The sequence below is a fragment of the Leptinotarsa decemlineata genome, unplaced genomic scaffold, assembly GCF_025532065.1.
Source record: "Leptinotarsa decemlineata unplaced genomic scaffold, Ldec_3_MD MMD2_tig00026328_RagTag_RagTag, whole genome shotgun sequence".
Lineage (NCBI taxonomy): Eukaryota > Metazoa > Arthropoda > Insecta > Coleoptera > Chrysomelidae > Leptinotarsa > Leptinotarsa decemlineata.
In genome coordinates, this window is record NW_027412688.1 from 3,804,116 (window position 1) to 3,821,032 (window position 16,917).

At 35.3% G+C, this 16,917-nt stretch overlaps 1 protein-coding gene across 3 annotated transcripts in view; it reads right to left on the reverse strand.

Annotated features, from left to right (window-relative positions):
• Positions 1-7,941: 7,941 nt before the first annotated feature.
• The window catches only part of sns (sticks and stones), a 148,746-nt gene continuing 139,770 nt past the window's right edge, over positions 7,942-16,917 (reverse strand). For 2 of the 3 annotated variants that reach the window (XM_023157719.2, XM_074182503.1), the window contains exons 13-16: positions 14,725-14,895; positions 12,063-12,208; positions 11,665-11,884; positions 7,942-9,068 (exon numbers count right to left, since the gene is read on the reverse strand). In XM_023157719.2, the coding sequence (XP_023013487.2) occupies positions 8,722-9,068; positions 11,665-11,884; positions 12,063-12,208; positions 14,725-14,895 (884 nt within the window). In that variant the 3' untranslated portion in view covers positions 7,942-8,721. Of the gene's footprint in view, positions 9,069-11,664; positions 11,885-12,062; positions 12,209-14,724; positions 14,896-14,930; positions 15,099-16,917 lie in introns of all 3 variants that reach the window. The other variant, XM_074182504.1, reaches the window with a different exon arrangement.

Here is a 16,917-nt window from a genome sequence, read left to right on the forward strand (position 1 = left end):
CTAGGGATACAAGGTAGATACGCGCGTGCAGCTATATGAGCCTTCTCCCCGTTTTGAGTCGTAGAACTCTTCAGTTTCATAGCTTTGTTCACCTCGGATACACTGTATCCAATTTCAAGGTCACTCGAAGATGTTGCAGTTCTTCTTCTAGATAATCTGGTCCACATATTCTTTTAGCTCTTTTCGTTGGAGTGGAGATGACTCCTCTCTTTTGAATAGGATGGTAGTTGGATAGTGCGTGCAGGTACCTATTCGTGTGTGGGTTCTCGGTACGCATTGTGGGTTAGTCAAGCACCACATCGTCGATTAATACATCTAGGAATGCTTTCCCCAGCTCCTGTTCAGTCTCCATGGTGTACTTGATGCTTAGGTGTTGAGCGTTCAAGTGGTCCGGGAAAACGTTCAGGGCGCCTCTTCCACGTAATGTAGCCACAAGGTTCAGCTTGAGCCACATCAAGTGGGCTACTTTATGCTGGTGGGGGTGTGTATATCTATATAAGATGGTTTGTGGAAAATTGCCAAATCATGTTCATTATTGATTTTCGTTATAGTCAAGTTACGGTGAGAGGCTATGAAGAAGCTATTGTATAGCAAAACACGGGTTGCGTTTTTGTTAAACTAGTTAGGCCGATTTAATCGTATATAGAAAATTAATAATAGATTGATAAGTGGCAGAAAAATAATATTCACTTTCAATGAGAATTGGATCCTTCCTGAAAATGTAGCAAACAGTTCATCAATTCTCATTTAATTCCAGTAGATATAAGTAACCATAATATCTCCACTCTTCTTACTCTACCAAGAAATCCATCAAAATTGAAGTCACACTCGAAACTGCAGGATTGTCGTCTAATCTCACCTTCCTTGAACATGTCGCTAAAACACCAACGACAATGAACATGAATTTTATCACTCGGTGACCTACTGCTGATGTAAACATAATTACCACTTTGAGGTTACTGCAATGTATGCAATGCATTGGAATTATGCAATTTTTGCACCAAGTTCGTCTCGTATTTCACCTTTTTCTCATGGAAAATGAATTTTTCATGAGAAAATTCGCATAATTATCTTCTGCTTTGACACATAATTCGTAATCTGTTGGCTATTCTTTGTGAACTTCTCAGTATCAGGAGTATATTGTTCCGTGATGATGAGGACTGAATATACCTAATTTTAAAGCCTCTCAGATATTTGTTTTTCTATTACAGTAAAATCCGGATATAACAACCTTCAAGGGAGCGGATATACTATGTCGTACTAATCGGACGACGCACAAAACGGATTAATGTTGTGGTAGTAAAGTGTATATTAGTTCATTAGTCTTTCATTTAGCTGTTCGGATTGCTGATCGATAGGTGAATAAAACACTTTATAGAAATCACATATGCTTTATTTTAATTGTTCTTAAATATCCTAATGTACAAACATATGTACTAACATTATGTACTGTAATATAAAGAGATAAAATACACACATTGGTTAGCCTCCACCAGGGTCCTAAAATTTTCTCGTCTAATCCTCATCCCGGTCGACAATTAGTCCCACTTCGTTATTTTTAAAAACTATGGAGAGGCTATGTGAGCGGTACATAAGAGATGACGTACTAGTCAGTCAGACGTACTAGTCAGTAATATGTAGTTGACAGAATCGAGAGATCATTGAACAACAAAGAATCCACCCTGGGTATATTTATGCATATCGAGGGAGCGTTTGACAATAAAACTTTTACAACAATTACCTAGCAACAACACTCCAGGAATGTACCCCTGGCAGTAGAGGAATAGATACTCAAGATGACCTCTAGTAGAGCAATAAGTATAACTGTAGAAGACATCGCAGTGAGAGGACTGGTCATAAGGGGATGTCCACAGGGAGAGGTCTTATCACCTCTTTTTTGGAACATATTTCTGGATACCCTGATGAATCACCACAACAATGATGGATTCTACACTGTTGCATATGCAGATGACATAGTTATCTTGCAGACCGCCAAATTTATTAGCACACTGTGCGATAGAGTGCAGGATGAGCTCAAATTAAATAGAAACATGGTGTTAAGGAACAGTCAAGGAGACTGAGATGATCCTTTTCACCAGGAAAAGAAGTTTATCTGGCTTAAAACCTCCCGAAATCTTCAAAAGCAAACTAAACTTCTCTGAAGAGGTGAAATACCTTGGTACTTTCCTTGACAGGAAGCTAACATGAAACCTACAAAGTAGAGCGAAAAGAGCATATGTGGCTTATGAACAATGTCGGAGGACAATGGAACGCGCATGGGGTCTTTCACCCCGTGTGGTCACCTGGATCTACCCTGCAATAATAAGACCTATGTCAGGTAATGTACGGAGTCATTGCATGGGGACCGAAAGTTCAACAAGCAATGGCCATCCAAAAAGTGTATCAAATACAGCGACTGGCTTGTTCAAACAGCACAGGAGCCATAAGAACAACACCAACCGAGGCGATGGAATTAATTACGGCTCTGACCCCTGTGAACCTGTACGTTAAGGAGGTTGCGCATTGCCGACTAGCCAAACGTCACATCCATGCTCAATCCTTAAAGAGATGGGATGAAATCAAAGAATACAATCTTGCCAGGATCATCCTGGGCGACCCTGGGAAGCTGCCGAAGAAATATCTGGCGATGAAGAGGAAAAATCTACGCTTAACAGTAGGATTTCTTACTGGCCACTGTCAACTAAGGAAACACCTACACAATATGGGACTAGTGGACACACCTCTATGCAGGATGTGTGAACAGTAAGATGGAACTGTCAGGAGTTATCGTCAATAAGAGAGTGTGTGTTCGGCGAGTCTTGGCCTACATCTGCCGATATAAAGGAGATGTCTCCCAGAGACCTGTCCTTCTTCCTGGAAAGGACAGGATGGACGATGACTTAGGAAGACAACTCCTTAGAAGGGTGTACAATGGGTCACATGTAGCCTAAGTGCTGTGGGCCTACACTCACCCTCCCTACTCTACAGATACAGTATGTCGACCACTTCGGGGCTGATCTTCGAGGCTAAAATATCAGGAACGAAATTTCGTAAACCAACGTCAAACAGTGCATTCGTTAACAGTATCATTGCCAAATGGCTGATTTATTTTTTGGACTATTTTGGCAGCGCTTTGGTTCAAAGGCGAAAAATTAAAATTTGACAATTCTCTATCGATCACAATATACCACAACACCCCAATCTACCGTTTGAAATGAGTCTGGACATAGCAGATCACCTCGTGATGTAATACAAAGGCCAAGGCGTAAACGCATTTGCGGCGCCGAGGCCAAAAGAAGAAAGAGAGCGAAGGAGGCAGGATTGGCAGCAACTATAAGTGCACCTTCCTCCTCCCCCACTCCACCTCGAACAGCAAGGGCACTTCCTGTGGTGGGCACCAAAAGCTCCGTCTTGAATAAAGGCGAGGAACCGGCTGCCCCTGCAGGAAAGCTCCCCCACTTGTGCACCTCCACGGGGGAACCCCAAGAAGGTTGAAGAAGCCGCGCAACGACAGTAATGTCGCTTCACCTTCCAAAACCTTCGCGGAGGCCACCGTGAGACACCTCAAGGTTGCCAAAGAGAGTGTGTGTTCGGCGAGTCTTGGCATACACCTGTCAATATAAAGGAAATGTATCCTAGTGACCTGTCCACCTTCCTGGAAAGGACAGGATGGACGATGACTCAGGAGGACAACTCCTTGGAAGGATGTACAATGGGTCACATGTGGCTCAAGTTCTGTGGGTCTACACTCACCCTCCCTACTCTATAGAAACAGATATACCATGACACAGTAAAATGAATATTTATCGAGATATGGAGCTACAAAAACAGATGACATTGAAACGGACAAATCTTTTGAAACAACGTAATATGTATATAGTATTTTCCGTAAATTGTTTGATTTCTGTGGCCCAGTTACATGATCTTAAAATGTTGCTTGAGTAAGCTACTAGATGTCAAAACACGTATCGCGGTTTTGTAGCCGGTCGGTAGCCAGGCGGTTCGAAGTGGGTGCTTTGTTCACTCTATTAAATTGATTGCCGTGTTGGTCGGTGGTTTGAGCCCTAGTCTAAACGATAGATTTTCACATGATATCGTCCAACCCGTGTTAGGAATCACACGTTAAAAGGTAAGACCTAGTTCATCCTTAGCACGCACAAGTTTCAGCTTCTAAGGGTTGTCGTTCGTAGGGGTGCGACAGCTGGTTAACGGAAAAACAGGTATATTTTTTTCTATAGTGAAAATAAAATGAATCTCATAAGCAAGTTTATCGCTTGTAACATCTAGTATCTGCAGTCTGCCCTTGGAGTTCAATAAAACTGATTCGGAATATTTACGAGCATTTATTGGTATTCATAAATTTTAACAATATGTGGTATGAGATGAACAAACATACAAGGTATTATTGACTGGACATTTCAACACTTTTTTTTATTTACAATAATATGAGCATTCCTCGTTCATATCCTAACAGTGATATAACAGAAAAATGTATACAAATCCATAGAAAATGAATAATATTGTTCCGTACTTGAATTTTGAACAATATCACATTTTTAGGAACATATTCAGATAATATAATTTATATACAAAATAACACAATTTTCTAACTAATGTACACAGTCATGTTCAAAATAGATTAGCTTGACAATCTTCAATTGTTATTGATTATTCCTATCTGTCCTTTATTACCAGTGGCGTATCCAGAGGTATTTTTGATACATTTTTGTCATATTTATAAGAAACTGAAATTATATTTTTGTTTCATTTCTGGAAACGCCTCGTTGACGAATATGCGTTTTTCTGTACCCGGTTTTGGAAATCCAAAATATATACAGCACACAACATTTATTAGGAAAGATCAAAATAAAAGGATTCTACCACAAATGTTACAACAGCAGATTGTTTATCAATGTCAAAGGCACTTTTTACAGTACTTACAATAATTATTACATTGGCAATAATGGAAGGTATGAGTTTCATGAATATTTTACAATATATTTACAAAATGGAAATTCATTGATAGATAGTGAGAAAACAAAGCATCATGAATTGAGGTGGTATCTGAATTTAAACTACATTACCTAAGATTGTATGAGAGTGGAATTTGAATGCAAACTAAGCCATCAAATTTGTTCATTCACATCTAAATTTATTGTAATACCCTATTCGTCCGATTTTTACTACGAGTAAAAACTGTGAGAGAGTAGGTATAGTTCCCAAAGTAAAGTCAATTACAACAACATGAATGAAGACACCATTTTCAGTTGGATATTCATAAGTCTTCGTTTCACCTATTAGTAGAAAACAATTAGTTGACACCAGAGCCAGAAAAATAGAGTATTATTGCTGTTTCGACCAGCTATTTGTCTCATCAGTGGTGCTAAGAGGAACCATACATTCAAAAATGAATAAATTAATTGAGTATTTTTAATAAAGACACTTCCGAAGGATCAACTTCATTATATTTCAGTATATGCGTACCTATGATTGGTAGATGTCGACTGTTTAGTTCACATATGTTATAAATGAAGATTTATCAATATAGAATAAAGGAGAAGAAGAATAATAGGTTGGGAATAAATAACAGTTCGGGATGAAACACGTTCACTTTTCCCTTTGTATCAGATGTGAGATATTATGTATTGTAAGCTATTAAATATATAGTGTGAAAAGCAAGGAATAAATCTCACTTTATTAGAAAGAAACTATCCAGCATTGAATCTAGATCAACCTATTCGAAAAATAATTGTTCGAGAATGTGTGTGAATAATCATGACAACCAAAACAAATTATGTTCACTGGATCCTGAATAAGAGTTTTGTTGATTTTTTATATTTTTTGTAACCATGAGAATCCATTTTATGTGATGCACTCTAATATTGAGAATTGGCAAAGCATATAAATTGGTGTGAACTCAGAATCAAGGCGTTATTTAGTTATAGAGCTGAGTTTCGTTTAGTTCTGATAAGCGTGATCAACCTACTGCTAAATTATGGAAACTCATTATTTTCTGAAGATGACTTTTCTGTATGAAAATATTACTGAAGGGTTTATTCAACTTGTTAGTATTACTTCTTGCTTTGAATTTTGTGGAAATATGTGAGTTTTTAATAGAAATATATTTTTTAAGGATACCATTTCAGGGGCTACCTTTATTTCCTTCAAGAATCTGTGATAAAAACTATAGAAAAACTCACTTCAAATGCATAAAATATCAATTCAAGTGTCTTCCGAAAATGAATGACAGTTTCAGCATACAGAGTAGACAGAATGTTAAGAATTTCACTTGGTGTAAAATTTTCTCACTTCAGCGTCCTTTTTCGACAGAGGTAGGAATCAAAATTAATTCAAGATGATATTGTATTCTCATTTCCATTCAAAAGTTCATTTTTTTGCATTATGTTGAGTTCTAATTATTTTAGCATTTTCTCAACTCATCATATACCTATTTCATCATCTCTTGTTGAAACATGTTTTGTCAATTTGGAATTTTCTACATTTCCGTTTTTTATCAGAATTTTGTTTCACTATTATATGTTTCATAGACACTCCGAAGTATATATCTAAACATAATTATTTAACTCTTTGTTTTCCGATTGCCGATTTAAAATGGAGGCCTCATATTATCTTGTATGTGTGATCGACGCTTTAAGACAATTCAGAATGAGACATTATGAACACAAAAATTACACAAAAACCTCAGTAAATTTGATAGATTGAGAGTGTTTTGCAAGAACCTCGTCTGATTTCTTGTTGACTCAATTACTGAGCATTATTATAGTGAAATCGTTCTTCTGGGCCAATCTTAACCAATAGTTTCCTCAAAAAAGAGCTTGCAAACAAGTATGTCATACTACCATGATGCTGATACTATAATCGTATTTTAACAACATTCTGCCTTATATCTGTTCAATTTTCAAGGATGGACCACCTAATTATGATTTTCTTTCTCTTGAAGTATTCATATATATGTCAAACCATCAACTATTCTGGATAAGTTTTTGAATTATTGCAGAAGAACTTTTAGAAAAACAAGTTGATAGAGAGTCAAAAATTGGTTGAAGGATCTTGCAAAGCAAATATAGTGTGCATCAAAGATATACCTCTGCCAAATCTCTTTGGTCCAATTTAGCATACTCGTATATAGGTTGGCCAAGTTGTGGTTCTGTACAACACCACAGACCTGCCTCAGTTACAGAGTTCTTCATCCATGAAATTTTGTATTTGTCAATGTGTTTTTTATCTTTTTTAGGGTTCTGATCTAGAATTCAAGTTTTTCACCATAGACATTCTCCTCTTCAATTATTCACTTCGAAAAAATGAAACAGAAGTCAAAAAATGTGTTGAATTTTTCTCATAACCCTTGAATCTGTCACGCGAGTATGTGATACTTTATAAAAAACTGAATATTATAACTTGGGTAGAATGAAAAGCCAAAGGTGTATTAACAATTTGCAAAAATCTCAGAAGATTGCAACACATATTTTGTAGGTATGAAAAGTTATTCAAATAACATACTGGAATTCGGAAAGATTATTTAAAATTATTGAAAATGGTATATGATACCAGGCTTCTTGATGCTTCAGGAAGACTGATGAGATCAAAATGTGATGAATTTTTCATTATTTCTACTCCCTAAAATTTTATTCAGTCATGTCAATTGAAGATAATTTCATGAATACCGAGTAGATAATTGAGGTTACTGGTCAATCCAGAGTTGAGAAATCGTTGTCATAATATCTGAATTAGTTCAAGCTTCGTCTGCTATTGGTTGGTGCTATGTGTGTAGAATCATTTTTTTCTAGTTCTGGAATGTGGTTACACTCCGAAAATAATTTTGTTTTACATGAAGTATATTATTAGACTAGACACAACAAAAATACTTTCTCACAGTTTATACTCATCTTGCCTACTATAACGAAATAAAAAAAAAACAAATAAAATAAAATAACTTTAATTCTAAAAATGAAACTTATACAAACTCTAGCTGAAAATGTACAAACTATATTAACAAAACTAAAACTTAATTTTTGGGGATTATAATGAAGAAATAAATACCCTGCTAGTATAAACAAAATAAATGAAAAGAAGAAATTCTGGATACAATAACGATTTTTTACAAAAGTGTATTTAGAATGCTTTGGTTGATTGATTGGACTAGTAAATTATTTCCGATGAAACAAATCCTAGAAAATAAATATTTACACGTAAAACTTAAAAGATATTTACAAGAAACATATGTTCAAAGATGAAAATACAAAATAAACCGTACATTGGATAAATCATAACAGTAACAGCGATATCGATTAACGTACATTGTTTCAGATCACATTTTGATAAACTACAACTGATTATCAGTTAGCAAATAAAGTTTTTCAGTAATCGTACTGAAAACATAAGGCGTATTACTCAAAAACTACTAAAGCTAAGTATAAAATGAAATCATTTTTGATTATTGTCCCACTGAATTCGTGGACGATTAAAAAAAACTTAATCATATTTTCATTACACTTACTAGTTATTCCCCAGTTATTATACACATCCGCGGCTGAGTATGCAATGATATCAACTTTTTAAAAATCACATTATTCGAGTATCGTTCGAGTCTCACTATGTACAAGCAGTCTTCACTCCATTCCGTAACATCTAATAAAATCGGACAAAATACTCTCTCGGGCTGAAAGAACTTTACAAAACAAACAAAATTTCTTCCGAATCTCACACAAGATGTCCTTCCTGTTCGTTCACGCCGTAACCGTTACCGAAACTGGTCAGCTCCCGTTTCTGGGCGAGAGTTTGGGCTTGTAAAATTTGGGCGTTCTGGCTAGTGTTGTGTAAAACGTCTGGAGGCAGAACGCCCCTCTGGTGACGCAACAGAGATCCGTTAGATGGCAGCGGAGGCGTGATCGGCACGTGAGTATGTGTGATGTGCGGATGTGCAGGTATAGGTGGCGCTGATTGGAAGTCCAGTGGAGGGGGATACGACAGGTATCGGTCAGACATGTTGAAGTACGACCCATCGGTTGGTGGAGCTGGAGATGGTGCGCTCACGTAAGAAGATTTGCCTGAAAAATGTTGATAATGAACACCTAACTCTTATGTTGTTACACTATTCATTGGTGAGATCTACGTTGGTTCAATCATCTTGAGTCCTTATCATGAAATTCATTAAAGAAGACAATTTGAAAGTGAACATAAAACCTTTTTGAAGATTTGTGCATTTGAGGTAGGTCTTAGAAGAGGTGATTACTTACATATTAATATTCCTCGTTAACAACTGAATTTATCAACATCAGGGAATCGGAGAGTAATTAATGATATGTGCTTTTTGAACAAAATTTTAACAGAGCTTATCCTTTGTTAAGTTGAATTTGAAAGATAATTACGTTGTTTATACATTCTTGGATTTAATGAGGGCATTCAAAACAATAGACAGAGATATATTAATCCAAAAGCTCAAAGATTATGGTATTGGTTATGGAGCTTTGAAGTGCTATTAAAAAATTAATAGGTGCTACTCACAAGAGTTAGTGAATGATTTTGGAATTCCACAAGGTAGTGTATTAGGACTTTTACTATTCCTGATTTATATAAACGATATCAATTACGTAGATCGTGATCATATGATTGACTTATTTACATGATGATACATTGATATATACCTACGAGAAAACCTTGCAAGTCGTTATTGAAAAGATAAATAATTCATCGAAAAAATATTGAGTTCTTGGAATAAATAAACTGAAACCTAATATCACTAAAACTAAGGCGATGATCATTACAACAAGTATAAACAAAATGAAATTGAGAGAAACACAGTCAAATTTGAAATTAACGAAATTGATGTAGAAATAGTGAGTAAAATTAAGTATCTAGAGTCCATTGTAGATAATAGAATTTCATTGAATGATCATGCTGACTATGTAATAAGCAAAATATCAAAGAAACTGTATTTTTTTTCTAGAGTAGCATCTGTATTATCAATGTATGCCAAAATAACGTGCTATAATTGCATAATAAAACCTCATAACGATTTTTGCGAGACTCTCTTATATCTCTTGAATCAGAACAAATTAAATCAATATCAAAAATTACAAAATTGTGGAATGCGAATAATATTACTCTGTAATAGAATGACACCTATACATAATATGCTCTGTACTTTAAGATGGCTTCAATGTCTCTCAACCAATGTATTATCAAAATATGATATTTATATTTGAAATAATGAATTAATTGCAACCAACATACTTAGTAAGCCTTTTAATCACAAATAGTGAAGTACATCATCATGATACTAGATCGAACACCAATTTTCACCACATCCCAAAGACAAATTCACGTAGCACTATGAACTCGTTATTTTTCAAAGGTCTGGACAGTTTCAATAAGCTACCAAATAATATAAAAAACTCTTCTTCTCTCCGTCTATTCAAGAGGGACTTGGTAAGATTCATAACAAAAAACTGAATTAAAGCTAATTTATATTCAAAATATAATAATAACTAAGACTTTCTTTTGAATGAATATATAAGTAAATATGTAAATGTGTATCCTATATAGAATATGTGCGATATAGTTTTTTTGTGATTTTCTGTTATTTGGTTATAATAAACTAATTTATTTTGATTTTTATGTATTATATTCAGATAAAGTACATTAATTATGTTTATATTAGGCTTGCCTATCTGGAAATAAAGTAAATAGACGAACTTAAGTTGGCAATGAGAATACCAGTTTTTTAAATCATCTTCAAGGAATCACAAGATGGAGTAGATACATCTGCTTTCATTATGAATGAACAATAGGTTTTCATGTCATTTTATTGGTATTTGATATTATATCACAATTAGAAAGATATAGAACCACAGTTAAAACAATAAATTGACCAGATCTAACCTACTACAGTATAAATTTCAATTGTTCTTTGAGTTATGACAGTTTCTCGAACTAACTTGAAGGTATCGCAAAAAAGTAAGGTTACCATTCACGAACTGATAAGAAAAAAATTCGGACTAGATCAAGTCTGATCTATTACCTACTTTGTAGTTTTTCATTGATTGAACATATTTTAATTAAAATTAAATTTCAACATTACTTTCTTAATGATTGACTATTTACGAATTGTCCGATGTTTCTGCGTTCATTAGCCGTGGTCTGTAGGTTTTTATGCCTGACTTTTCTTCTGTTACTGAAGCAGTCATTATCAAAGGCAATGCTCAATTTGTTCATAAAATAGGTAATAACCTAAACAGTGAAAACATTAACAGAGAGGGTATGGCTCATAATTACTAGGAGCTTGCAAAATGACAGAGTAATTTTGCACCAAGATATTTTTACACACAACATAACTTCCTCACTTTTTTTAGTGGACTAACCCACCTCCCTTAAGTGGATTTGATCTGCACAAAATTAGAGAATCGTCATTCTGCAACCTTTACCTGGGATGTTAGATGAAGTCTACTTAATTTTCTCCCTTGGTATTGCTAAGAGTGCTCAATGAAACAGTTCTGAATGAACAAACAAATTGGCATCTGCTTTCCTTACTCAGAAAATGATTGAAATCTGCATTTCAATTTGTAGAGAATTCACCTGTACCTTGCGTTAGAAGTTGAGTAATATGTGCAATATTGAAAAAACTAGCAGATGATTGATAATTACCTGACATGCCACCATGGTAACCTAGACTTTGGTCATCTCTCGCTCTTGGTCTCTGATCATGTTGATGGTGATGATGAGGGTGAGGCAGGGTATGCGTCTTGTGAGCCATACTGATACCAGTTTGTACAGGCATCTGCATTTCATAAACTGGATATGCCCCTGGGTAATCTGGTTGATGATCCATCAAATAGGTGTTTGGCGGAGGTTTGCGACTCTCGTCCTGCAAAGACATTACAACTTTCATACAACTACCACATAAAATACATTTTGTGAGATGTCATTATACCTAAATACTTGGTTGAAATTTCCATTAAGAATGTACCTTGAATGACAAAAATAAAGATCTATGGGAGATACAAAACTTCACTTTACCCATAGAAATACATAAATGAACTCACTGTGTAGTCATGATGACTGCCCTCATTGCTGTAGGTTTCACTTTTTTCACTAACAGAAGAAAGGGTTTCCCCTGTCACAGTGTCGTTGTAGCTGCTTGGTGCATACATTTCAATGGTGGCAGATTTGCTGGTTTGATTATTTTGCTCTGTAAAAAAGAAAAACTCAGATAATTGTATGAAGTCAAATGTGATTATCAATGTACCACAAGAAAAAAGAAAAATACTCTTTGCCAAATACTCTTGGATCTTTGAAATATACTGTATTATTTGATTCCAGCAATGACTAATCATTATTATCATCCCTTAAATATATCTTCGAGTACAAAAATGGGTTATTTTTTAATTTTCATGAATTCTTCATTGAAATTGCGTCTAATGAACAAATTCGTGGGGAAATCGCAGGAGTATAAAACACAAATTTACGTCTTTACTAATGTTTCGCGATCATATTTATCGCTTCTTCAGAGCTGAAGCGTACCTATAGTACCGGTTCTGAGGAATATTGTGCATTGTTAAAATGTATCAGTCGCGTACCTATTATAAATTACAATTGAATAAGTTATTGTAGCTCCAGCAATCCGACTGTTAGATTCGTGGATTTATTTTATGTATTATTGCTTATTAATTTACCATTTAGTATAATAGATAGGTACCTACATAATCGATGCATTGTCACAATGCACAATATTCCTTAGACTTGGTACTATGTACTATGATTTATGCCTGAGCCATAGTAAAAACCAACCAATCAGTCCACTCCCACTACTTTCATTCAAAATTCACAAAGTTCTTGGTGGCCTCGAAACGAAGTGTAGAGCCAATTTCGTTGTTTTATCATACTTATAACCAATTATAAAAACTGAAAACAACAATAACAACAGCAAATAAACTAATCACAATATCAATTTCCGACCGTTTATTATAGCTAATCCGATGTCCGTGGTACCGTTGAATCCTTCGATACTACAGCACTGAACGCATTGGATGAGAATCTCATCCTAAGAGCGGTTGAAGGTCCCCGGCAACTGGGGTGGATCACGTGGTAAAAGAGCCTACTAGTTGTATTATTCTATTCTTGTACATTTCAAATTCGAAACAAGAAAACGGCAGTAATCACACTTATGATACATTTTCAAAATGTCTTACATCTTGTACTGTGCATTTCCTAAATCTCTTTAAAAAATTTGTTTTCACACGGCTCTGATTAAAAAGCATAATTCGCCGAAATGCCTCCCAAATTTTCAATTTTTGGTTGTCTTGTGTAGTAGCGACAATATAGTCAATCTCCTCCTGTTCCTCATTCATACAAATCCATTGATGTTAGGTCCGGTGACCTCGGCGGTCAACGAGTAGGTCCTTTTCGTCCAATCCACGTATCAGTATACATCACATCCAACTCCCCTCGTACTTTTCTAAGGCAATGTGCTGGTGCCCTATCTAACTGAAGTCACATTTCATCTTTGTTGTGATTCGGTAGGTGTTTGATCAACCAGAGAAAAACTTCTCAGAAGAATCGAATCTCATTCAATTTTCATTCAAAATAATATGGTCTGGCAACATAAGTATCAACAATACTACCCCATTCATTGGGACTCCACTCGAAGTGGTGATCATTAACATGTAGTTAAGGTGGATTTTTGGTCCAAATCGACAGTTGATTACCTAGGTGTTACGCTTGATTCCAGACTAAATTTCAACAGCCATGTCAATAACAAAAAAAGTGATTGCAAGAGCCGCACATTTCAAAAGTTTGACAAACCCAGAAGCAGGTGCAAACATATCAACAGCAAGCCTTTTAATCTGTCGTCCACTTATTGAATACTCGCACCCACTGTTTCTCAATATCAAACAAAGGGCCTTGAAAACACTCAAAGTGTCTGAAACAACGGCTATGAGGAAAATAACAAGATTAAGGCATCCCAATAACCCCAAACACAACCCTCCAAACCCTCTGCTGTACCAACTCACTGGTATTATCCCTATCGAGGAAAGACTATTGTCACTTACTCAAAAGTTTGCTAGAAGAGATGACAATGTAGAAATCATTAAAAAGTATGCTGTGACAAGAAACCCCCATGCAAGAGTACGACATCGACACCCAACAGAAGCACTGTTAGGAAAATTAACGCAACTTTATCAATGAAACTGTTTTGTTTGTTCATTTTTATATCCATATAATATTTTTTTTTATATTGTAAAATAAGCCATGTTATTTCAAAGCAATTTTGTTACACGGGCGGAAGGACTTCAGTCGATAGCCAGTTGAACAAAATTGTAATAATGTACAATAAATTACAATTATTATTATTATTATATTTTGCATCCGACAAAAAAATCTGCTTCTATCAAGTAATAGTAAAGCCGTATTTCATTCTGACTCAGCTTAACTTCCAAATTTTACCATAAAATCAATAACAACACTATATTTTATCTGAAAACAATTTCAATCCGGGTAGGGAACTACAGAATCCTTTTACTGACGTTGAAACAAAATGCTACACCCTGTATATCTGAAACAAATTATGAAATGTGGCCGTCTGGGTACCATAACTTATTCATTTGAATCACTTTTTTACATATTTCTTGGGACACCCGGTGGAGTTGGACAAAATTTTGCAAGATGATTATTGGTTAGTTTTCTTTCTGTAAATGATGAACAAACCTCTGATTCTTTTGGCTCTCCTTTTGAGCATACAGCCAGCTACCAATCCAATGTTTATGAATAGGAGAATAACACCAACAACCGAAACACTTATAATAACAATCCTGGGCAAATCCTGTTTCTCCAGCAACTCGTCTGGAATGACTTTCTCAACTTGATCGCCAACAAACACTGAAGTAAATAAAAAAATTAAATGTTTTCATTACCTGTAACTCTTTTTTTTGATCTTCTATGCAAGCAGCAGCCAATTAGGAGGACGTTCATTAGTATCAGGAGGACACCAACTATACTGCCAAGAATCATCAGGAAACCAGGAAGAGTCCTAGCAGTCCTTTCATCCAGGCTTGAGGAGGTATACGAAGGAGGAAGTTTACCTGTTGTTAGTATTTTAGTGACGGGTGGAAGGAAGCATGGAAAAAATATTGGGTTGTGTTAGTTTTATAGGCACATGCTTCTACAATAATTTTATTAAATTCAAGTTGAATTCATAAAGCATAGGTACATTCTAATCAAATAACACTCTATTGTAAGATTTTAACTTGACAGTTTTCAGAACCACAACACGTGTTTCATTGTACAATAGCTACTCCAGGCATAATCAGTATTAGTCAGGCCAGAAGAGGTTGGTGTGACATGAGTTATGGTTTTGTGAACTGTCAAGCGAAAATTCTGAGTACAATGTTATTCATAAATACATTATAATGGATAGAGTAATAAAAATAGTTTCATTACATAAGCATACATTTTATATTCCTTTTAAATTTCGAGATTTACATAATTTTATGTAGCATATAGTATTCAATTTGCCTCCAAAATATGAAGCAGATATAATAATATAGATGATAAAATGTATTTTGTATTGAGTGATTCCTGCCAAAGGTTATTTGCCATCTCAGTTCGATATATTTTTGTAGAGCAGAGAGAGAGAGAGAGAAAGAGAATATACTTTTCATGGGAATGACAGACCTGGTATAAGATTAATGCCAACAAAACCTCTAGTAGGAATTATTTTTATGCTTCCCTGTATATTATCAAGTCATGTGAATTTTCAATACATGTTACTATCCTTTAGTTCGCTCGAGAATTTGTAGGCTCCTATTTACTGAATCTATTTATTACAGGTTTTCCAGAAAACTGATTGATGAATAAAGTAAAGAGCTATCTACCAATATATTAATAGTAGGTATTAACCCAATTGAACAATCTAATGGCTGCTCTGGAAGAGTTTTCCCAATCTTATAGTATTGGATTGATAGATGTGAATATCTTCTCACTCTATAAATTAGTTGACAATCTAGTTTTGTGATACTAATTACAATTTTTTGGATACTATGGTTATTTTATTCATCATTTTCATCTTAATTGTCTTCATCATTTTCTTGTATTCGTTTTTTTTTTGATGACCTACTTGATTCCTTCGATATCATTATTGATATTTTCCTAATTGGCTAATCCCTTCGGCTAAAGTTTGACAAAAATTCCAAAATTACTCTCCTGTTGAAATTTATATGCTTTATGAATTATCTATATACTATTAAGACCAAAAAATATAATTTTTTATTGTGATCATAACAGAAGGGATTGACTCAACGTGAAATAAATAATATTCTAAACCGGGGTTCCAAACCAGCGGTACGCGTACCACTGGTGGTACGCAGGAACGTTTCAGGTGGAACGCGTCAGGAATGGAGCGACGAGAGCTGTATCCCCCCCCCTTTCCCCACACCTACATTCTTCCGCCTCACAATATTGCCAGTGATTGTGCAATGTTTATATGTTGTTGTAATGGTTCGTTGTGGGTGTTGAAATAATTAATTGTGATTTCGTATGAGAAAACTGAACTATGAAACGATTTCTGAAGTCGTCTTCTACTTCAAATGATTGTGCTTAAGAACCTAAATCACCGGCCAATTGTTTAGAATCTAAACAATTCATTGTCAACGGTATACATTCATGACCAGGTAGTACGGGATATCCAGAGGGGTGAGCAGAAAGGTATATTCAAAGCTCAGAAGCAGACTCCTATAGTAGTTGAGACACGACTAGAAAACAATTCAAGTAACGGCGATGATATCTTTCCATACGTAGAAGCCATCTATGGGATAGACTGAAAACTTAATCATCGAATATCAAAATTAAACGAGGCTCCCCAAGGTGGTCAGTTGAAAAGCCATGCTTCAACATGAACCATCG